At 45.6% G+C, this 9,296-nt stretch overlaps 1 protein-coding gene across 11 annotated transcripts in view; it reads right to left on the bottom strand.

The window, feature by feature from the left end:
* RGS6 (regulator of G protein signaling 6) overlaps positions 1–9,296 on the bottom strand; it is a 627,092-nt gene that overhangs the window by 85,680 nt on the left and 532,116 nt on the right. For all 11 annotated transcript variants that reach the window (XR_004259060.1, XM_032245700.1, XM_032245707.1 and 8 more), the window contains exons 11-12: positions 8,257–8,355; positions 6,781–6,842 (exon numbers count right to left, since the gene is read on the bottom strand). Coding sequence is in view for 10 of the 11 variants with exons in the window: in XM_032245700.1 (XP_032101591.1) it covers positions 6,781–6,842; positions 8,257–8,355 (161 nt within the window). In the remaining variant the exon portion in view is untranslated. The remainder of the gene's footprint in view (positions 1–6,780; positions 6,843–8,256; positions 8,356–9,296) is intronic.

Consider the following 9,296-nt stretch of genomic DNA (forward strand, 5'->3'; position numbering starts at 1 on the left):
ATTGAGAACAATATTTCTCATTGAGTAATTTTAGCATTCTTGTTCCTTTATCCCTGACTCCTGATTGATATGTGGTTTTGTTATTTTCAAATGACAAATTCTCACATCACTAGAAGATGCTGATCTGTGAAGCTTTAGCAAATGTGCTACCCGCCGTTGTCATGGGCTTTGAACTAGGTCTTGGGTGGAAGTGTGGAACTGGCTGATTTGTTCACATACTCCTGTGCCATGACCCTTTAGTAAGTGGCAAAGATCTACCAGAGGGCTGCCGGGGGTACAGTCTGTGGCCAGTCATCTGTAGACATTATGCAGCACCTATTATGCCTTTAAGTAGCAAACAGCTCTCTGGATCTCAGGGAGTTGTTAGGGCCGAGCTAACAGCAAAGTCACAGCTTCTAATCATAGTAACCAGTCCTGGTAGGAGGACAGTTATTAATGCAAAACATTCCCAATTTAGATTGCTAATTAGGGTCTACCTTTGATAAACTTGGAGGAGATGGAAACAATGAAAGAGAATTTAGTAAACATATCGTCCATACACTTGAGAAAATATGAAAAAAATAAAAGTTTTAGATTTTCTCTTTTCTCTCTTAAAAAAGGCTTATAATTTTGTTACAAATTGTATAGATGTGACCAAAAAAAAAAAAAAAATTTGATGAGTTAGAGGAAGAAGGAATGCTGTCCATCCTGTGTTATGCAATGCCTAGGAGGAATCCCTAGAGCTAAGGACACATATACAGAGCAGGTGGGGGGAAGATGCAGAGATACTGACATGGCTAGGCTCCAGAAAAAAGGGACCGTGAAGTTTGGCCTGCAGCTATGGGAAACTATTATTAAGAAAAACAAACAACAAACAACAAAAACTGAGGCATGGAATCGGAAGGATTATGGAATATGACCATTAGTCCTACTTTAGAAAGACAATAAAAATGCACTAAATCACTCATGATGAAATCAGGGCCTCTAAATGAGGGAAGACCTGGAAACAGGATGTGAAAGGGAGTGAAGGGCAGAGCACGCTGGCGTGCCTCGCTTTGCTCCATGCAGTTTCTGAACAGTGATGCACAGCAGGGAACCGGGACAGGGAGGATCTGATTAGAAAGGAAAATGAGAAGCAGAGCAGCACTGAGGAGAGGAAAGAAGAAAGTTTGATTCCTAGAAATTAATTAATTAATAGAGCTTTTTTTCACTTGGAGAAGGTGAGAAGTAGAGAGAATATAAAGAAAGAAATCCTTAATTGCAGGTCACCCAGAGAAAACACATTCAACAGAGAAACCCGGGATGAGTGGAGCATGAAGGTGAATTCAGCCCTGCAGGAACAAGAGCTTACACCAGGCCAGGTATGGAGGCCCTCCTTTCCCATATGCAGCAGACTCCAGATCTTGGTCTGGATACGGTCACCCTGGCTTAACCATACCTCTGGTCTTTTTTAAATTTCTGTCACCTAGAATAGGCTAGGAGAAAGGAGGAGTAAAGACCCCCATGGTTTCTGGAATCCCATAAAAGCAAAGTTGTAATGACTTCTGTGACCCTCAGTTTTCTTCCCCTGAAACTATCGTTAGGCATTAAGTTCACAAACCTCTATCACCCTAGCAGGTTTTTAATAGACCCTTAGGGTGTCCAGTCCCTTGCTGTCTTATCTCATTTCATTAATTACATTTCATGATCACCAAGGGTCAGGAGGTGGAGGAAGAACCAGCATCCAATTTCAGGGAGCAGCGGCAATCTCAGACGCGGGCAAGCAAGATGATACTAAAAAAAAATCAATTCAGCAGTCAGCTGTGACACACAAATGGCTCCCAGCAATAGTGTGAGGATGAGCCAAGTACAGACACAGGTATGAAATGAAACGACTTGGTCTCTCTGTGTGCGGGCAGTGCATTGGGATCGCTGCAGTGATTGCGGTGTAGCTCGCTATGGGTGGGAAGAAGTCTCTGGGGATTGCAGCCACATGTGGAGACTCTAGACAGTTTGGAGGAATAAAATGCATAGAGTTCTGCTTCTCAAAGTTGGTTTGTCAAGTGCTATAAAGCTTAGGTGAATTAAAAAGGGGCTCCCTTGGGGATGCTTGCACAGAAGCGTAAGACCTCATTTACCTGGCAACTTCAATTGTCCAGAGCGCACAAATGAGCTAAGTGACTGTAAGAGCCTATGAGCAGTCTACAGTTGAAATAAATGCCATGCCTCAAGGTTCATTGTCTGTTACTTGGAACAACACACCTCCCAAAAACAACACAACTCACACTTGCTTTAGGATCAAGGCTAAGAAGTTTGGTTATTTGATTTCCTGGTGTAGTTCAGTTTCAAAAAAGGAGTCTATTTTTCAACCCTTGAATCAAGTCCAGCTTAGTGACTTGTTTTACCCAACACAAGGAAACAAAAGTGACAGAATGCTAGTTCTAAACCCCAAGAGTTTTGTGCACTTCCATTCTGTCTCTTGGAATCCCACTTTCCCCATGTGGAAAAGGTGAAACTAGCCCTTTGGAGGGTGAGAGAGCATGTCAAGGGACACTCCATTGTTCCAGCTGAGGCCATCCTAAGCCAGCAGAAGCCAAACATGTGAGAGGATGCAGCAAAGATCAGCAGAACTGCCTAGACAACCCGCAGCCGCACAGAGAAACATGGCTGAGACCAGTGGAGCCTGGTGGCACACAGACATGTGAGCAATAGTAAAAACCTATTTCTTAAGCCACTGAGCTCTGGGGTGTTTTGTTACTCAGCAACAGCTGATACACCTGGTCTGCTACAGATTGGAAAAGAGGCGGGGCTCGGTAGAGAAGGGGAAGGGTCAGTAGAGACAAGCAGGCAGACAATTAAAAGACAGAAACAAGAATTCAAAGAACATTATCATCTGGGGCCATTTAGGGAAGGGGAAGCGGTTTGTGGCACCTTCTAAGATCCCGACCACTGACGCTGTTAAAGCACAATAGAAGACACCTGACTCTGAGCCATCCAGAAAAAGTAACTGAAATGTAGTGTCCTTTTGTTAGGAAGGCAAGTGCATGAAGCATACTGAAGAAAGACTGCCATTAAAAATAGTTAAAATAAAAAGCTTAGGGTGTCAAGTGTCATTTATCTGAGGCATTCATGTGTGTGTGCAGGGACAATACGTTCTGCAACAGAAATTGGCTAACAGCTCAGAAGGGCTTGTGTGTCGCTTCCAGGGGCAGAAGGCAGCCCAGGAAATGCAGTTTGGTTGCCATGATGCTGGCATTCTGGGGACACTTAAGCATTCATGAAGACAAGGGACAGAATATTTGGAACTGGGACAGCCTGAGAAATTCTGTGCTGAAGCGCAAGTCTTTTCTCCCCCAAAGCCCCAGATTAGTGATGGCGTGTGAGGTGATGGGAGGAGACGGGCAGGGCAAGGTCAGCCTGAGGCAGCCTGCAGAGACCTCTGCGTGGGAGACTGAGAGGAGGCAGAGGGTGCGGGAAAGAACTGCGTTAGCAGCCTCCCTCCTTGGCCTGCCCTTTGTTTGCTCCTCTAAGTACCATATATCCAGTTCATTCCGTGCCATGCACTTGAATTCTGCTCTCTTCCGAAGCCCGATCAAGTGCTATGCTGGAAAATCATCATCGGCAGCATTCACATTCCTAGCGTGCATACTGGACCAAAGGACTGGACCATGCTTTTGCCACGCATGAGCTCATTAACTCTGTAACTTAAATGTGACTACTACCTCCCCTCTAAAGAGGTGAAACAGGCACTGAGAGAAGCAGCCACTGGCTTCATCAGTTAGAAAATAGGAAAGAACAGAAAATCAAACACCACATGTTCTCACTCACAGGCAGGTGTTGAACAATGAGAACACATGGACACAGGGAGGGGAGCATCACACACTGGGGTCTGTTGCGGAGGGCTAGGGGAGGGACGGGGTGGTGCAAGGTTGGGGAGGGATAACACGGGGAGAAATGCCAGATATAGGTGACAGGGGGATGGAGGCAGCAAACCACCTTGCCATGTAAGTACCTATGCAACAACCCTGCGTGATCTGCACATGTACCCAGATCCTAAAGCACACACACAAAAAATAGGAAATGGCAGGGGCAGGATTCAAACCTTGATGATCGATTCCGGACCCATTCCCTAAACTGTCTGTTCTGCCCCTTTAGTTTGTAAAGTTCCTTATTCCCTCCCTGCTGGTCTGGATGCACCCTTTAGTCTAACCCTGACTGCAGTCATCCCAGAGCCCAGGTTCGCTGCCCCCAGCCCTCCTGCCTCTCCTCACTGTTAGTCCTCACGGAACTCAGTGAAAAATGATGAAGACCTTTCCTGGGGGATGCGGTTCTGATGAACTGTCGCTTATCACCTGGAGCAGGCCCAGGGAAGCCAGATCAGGATGTGGATGTGTGTGCCCACCTGAGAGAGCTCAGTCTGCGCCTCTGGCAGCTTCTCACCAGCTGCCAGCACCTCCTCCCTGGCCCCATCCTCACAGACCCACTGACAGGCCCTGCTCCCCAGCTGCTTTATCTCTAGCTAACATGCATCTCCTCTCCCTCCTCCTCCCTGTCTGGGGGTTTCCTTGCAGCTCTAATGAAAAACCCTAGTGTCACATTGAAAAGTTGCCAGTTATTGCTGCTGGGAATAAAATTCAGCCTCTGCCGGGCAGAGGCTCATGAAAGCTTCTAGCTGGGCTCTGAGGAGTAGCCAGTTGGAATAATCCTTCAGTATGAGCAGCCTCTCAAGCGTAATTAGGCGGTACCAGGTGGGCCCCTCCCTGACAGCAAGGAAACAAACAAATAATAGGACAGGACAGGCTCCCCGCCCCCACCTTGACTTCGTCCATTCCTTGGCCTCTGCATACCTTCCCTGGAGTCTGCCTAACTCATCCGACTGGTTCAGGCTCTTTCCCTGCATCCCAAGATTACAACAAACTGGATGTTCTTACTGATGTGAGCTCTCAGGTCAGCCTGAGTAGCAGGCAACGGCTTCACCAGATTGTGAAAGACCAGGTCAATCTACCTGAAGATTATCCAAAATGTGGATTTCTTGGCTCTACCCTGGAACCACTGAATCTGAATCCCTCAGGCTGAGGTTTGGAAATTTCCATTTTTTAACCCCTTCCCTCACCTGGATAATGCTACTTAGAACCACGGGACCTGAGCAACTAGATCCAAAGAAAGATGCTCCTATATATATGCTCTTCTAAATTGCAAACCTTAAAGAGCCCTTCCAAGGCCAGACATTAGCATTGCTGGCACACTGACCCACAAAGTATACTAGGACTGTCATTTCTGTCCTGAGTTCACAGAGAAGGAAGCTGGTGCTTCCTCACAGGCTATGGATGACACCAAGAGGGTTGAGGACATGCTGCCGCTTCACTCACAGCCACTCTTCGGGGGCAAAGGAACCACAGTGACACCTAAAAAGCATTTTCAGAGCCTGGGACTCTGGCCAGAAGTCACACATAATGAGAGAGGCAGTGTGAGGTGTTTCTGCAGCCCACACAGCTAGCTGAAATGGTGACTTCAGGATGACTGGTACCTGAATGTAAGCTGAGTTCCGGCCATGGCAACTTTCTAGAACTTTTGCAGAGAGAAAGCAGGAATATCAGTGATTCTCAATGGGAGTGACTTTCACCCTACCCAGGGGACATTGGCAACGTCTGGAGACATTTTTCGTTGTCACAACTGTGGTGGTATGGGGACTACTGGCGTCTAATGGGGAGAGGTCAGGAATGCTGCTAAATATCCTATAATTCATAGGACATTAAGAATACGACAAGGAATCATCTGGCTCAGAATGTCACTGGTGTCACAATCGAGAAACCCTGGAAGAGATAAAGACATCAGCCCAAATCGAGGGACGTCCTTAGCCCTTGAAGTTAGGGTGTTCAATCAGACTCTTTGTTTGGGGTTGGAGTTGTTATAGCTTCCATTTGTTGTTATTTATCAGATGTGGATCAACACAGGCGCCAGCAGAGAAAGACTTACAGGCTTATAGGGGCCTCACACAGCTAGCCCCCTGTAAGAGCTGGGCCTAAAAGACTCACTTTATCTGACATCCAATAAATACCAAGATCCAACTTAAGCTCTTGATTCCTTCAGCAATTGGTCATTGCTTTAACGGTAGCATATGGACAAATAAATATTCAGTACTGAGCTGCCTGGTTAGATTTATTCCATATAAAGTCCCCATGGGGTCTCCTGTCTTCATGGAAGAGTTAAAAAAACAGACCATTTAGTTGATAAAATTGAGTCTCCCACGAATTAACGGAGTGGAACCAGCTACTGATGCAGACTGAAGCACACACGTTATGGTGGAGGATAGGCTGGAGGGGCCATATATTTTCTTTCCAGTTGATTCGATGCAGTTCAGTGGTTGATGGTATGTGGAGGCGGATCTCTTCCTGATGATTCAGTTCCCTCCTGTCTATCCGGCCAGCGCCTCAGAGGACACACATAATTTCTTTTCCCCTATAAAGTGAATCTGGGCATTTTATAGCTGAAAAGGGAGCAATTTCCATTTGAATTAATCAAGAGGCTGAAGGCAAAGGTGCATTATGTAGTTTTTAAGGACATTCTTCCTTGATTGACAAGGTCCTGTGGCCACTCCCTGTATGTAAAGCCTTAGTAACGGAATATTTCTTGACATCACTCAAGGGAGCTATGTTATCTTAGTTCTACTCACATGGAGCTGTGGGGTTTTTTTGTACCGCAGCCTAAGGAGTAAGTACAGTCTGACTCTTGGCATTGAACACATTTGTTAACCACAACCCTGTAACATTTCTTCCTTGTTAAATTAGAAGAAAGGAGTAATATTATTAAGAGAAAACATACCTTTCAGCCACTTTGGACATTTTCAAACAATGTCTGTCGATCTGTGCATTCAAAAATGTTATCTGAGAAAACAGAGAACACAGACGTTAAGACCGAACTAAAATTATTTTTTCCCTTTGCTCTCCAAACCCAAATCCTGCATTTCCACCAAGATCCAAATACCTCCTCTGGCCAGACATCTCCACTCCTTCAGCTCTGCCTTCCAGAAACTCACCTGTGGCTCTGGACATCCCTATCACACAAGATTCATATTCTACCATTTAGCCTGCATCTCAACTCCTCCTGTATTGTGGTGTGATTTAAGTCTTGCTTTCCAAAACTTAAAGGCAATACATAGTCTAAGAAGCTTAGCAACAGCATGGACAGGTGAAATGCGCACTATAGATACCTGTTTTGAACAATCCCCAGTGACCCTTCCTCTGCCACCTTTCACACGCATGTCACATCTGTGTTCTTGCCATGCTTGACTGGGATCATCAAATTTTCTTTTTTTTTTTTTTTTTTTTTTGAGATGGAGTCTTGTTATGTTGCCCAGGCTGGAGTGCAGTGGCGTGATCTCAGCTCACTGCAACTTCCACCTCCCAGGTTCAAACGATTCTCCTGTCTCAGCCTCCCGAGTGGCTGGAACTACAGGCACACGCCACCACGCCCGGCTAATTTTTTTGTATTTTTAGTAGAGATGGTGTTTCACCATACTGGTCAGCCTCGTCTCAAACTCCTGACCTCAGGTGAGCCACACCTGCCTCTACCTCCCAAAGTGCTGGGTTACAGGTGTGAGCCACTGCGCCCAGCCAGATAGCTTTTTTTCATACTTAGGTTCCCTCTTACCAACCAGATAATGAACCTGTCAAGGGCAAGTACCTAAAAATTTACTCCTTTGGGTTTTGCTCTCTAGGACCCAACAAGGCATAATATAAATAGTAGGCCCTAACGTTGCTTAATTATTAGTAAATATCAGAAGGAAGTAATATAATTAGTCATTGTCTATTGACATGGGCTCCTCATCATGAAAAAAAAATAACATTCAGCCAAGTAATACTGAAATGGCATTGGGAGTAGGGCTTTATTTATTCTTAAAATTTCCTTTCAAATCACAGCAATAAAGTCAACCATCCTGAGCTGGTTTAGTCTGGAAGTGCATTCCAGTTTTAAGGACTATGTGACATGAGCCCCTCCTTTCTCCAGCTCCCGCAGTGGACTGTGGGAAACCCCGCTAGCGCGGTTACCCCCAGGCCCGGGAGGACTCATTTACGCCCTTTTCTAATAACTGCTGGAGGAACTGGGTAAAGAATTCTTTCTCTCCAGCTTCCGTGGCTCGTTCTCACACAGCACTCAAAGGTTCAAGTCACCCACAGCTGGGTTCCACTGTGGTTTTCAGGAACTCAAAGCTTGCTCAATCTTCAGAAGTGAACATTTGAAAAGGTTTTTAAACTAGCCACGTCTCCTACTGGGAGTGCAAGCTGACAATTCATTCACCTGTTTCCGGATATCCTCTTTTGTAGTTTTCCTGATTGGTTGGCTGAGTACGTGCACGGGGCTCTGTGACTGGGACTCTTCGGTCACGCCATACACGGACTAGGAGAAGAAGCAAGAATGTAGGATCATCTACCCGCGGAGTCAGAGGGTGGCTTGGGGTCAGCTAGTTCAAAGACTCTTCCAATTTCTTGAATCCAATCATGACAATAAGAGATTGGTCTCTGCTTTTATTTCTTCAATGAGGAGAACGCTGTCTTTTAAGGCATCTCATCTTTGGGGTACCACTGTAACCCAAATCCTGCCTTTTATTGTGCTGAGAATAGCCTCCTTGTATCTCAGTGTTTCTTTGAATATGGTCCATAGACCATCTGCAAAGAATCTCCTGGGTGTGCTTGGAAAAGACACATTGCTGAGTGTCCCCTCTCCCCCTGGACTTACTGCATCGGAATCTTTGTGGGTGGTCTGGGAATCTGCACTTTTATCAAATGCCTCAAATGATTCTGAGGTGAAAGGAGGTTGAAGAGCCACTGTGGAAGCGTATGCACGAAAGATCCCCTTGACATTTCTGCCAGTCAGCAGATGACCATCTGGTACGAAACTGGGATAGCGGGGTTTCAGGTTTTCCCTTTCAAGTTAAACAGTTTTCTGGCCTCAGTTTCTCCACAGGTCTGTAGCTACAGCTATGTTTAAAGCTGTTCCTGGAATTATGGACAGACTAAACACAATCTTTGCACTGGGAAAGAAACAAAACCCAGAAGGGCATGCAATGTGTAGCCCAAATCTTGAAAATCAAGAGGGCTCACATGAAGTGGATGTGACTCCACAAAATTCTGCAATACTAGAATTAGGGGGGTCTTGAAGATGAAATGAGGATATTTTAGGGCTAATATTTTAAAGTATAATACAGTGTACTGTATTGTTATCTCAGTGAAGAACAAAATACGCAAGGAGACTGAAGAAGTTTATAAGTATACGCACGCCATGTCTTTTGTGTGTGTGTGTGTGTGTGTGTGTGTGTGTGTGTGTGTGTGTGTGTGTGT

Source organism: Sapajus apella, unplaced genomic scaffold, assembly GCF_009761245.1.
Source record: "Sapajus apella isolate SASKATOON/1434 unplaced genomic scaffold, GSC_monkey_1.0 scaffold59, whole genome shotgun sequence".
Taxonomy (NCBI): domain Eukaryota; kingdom Metazoa; phylum Chordata; class Mammalia; order Primates; family Cebidae; genus Sapajus; species Sapajus apella.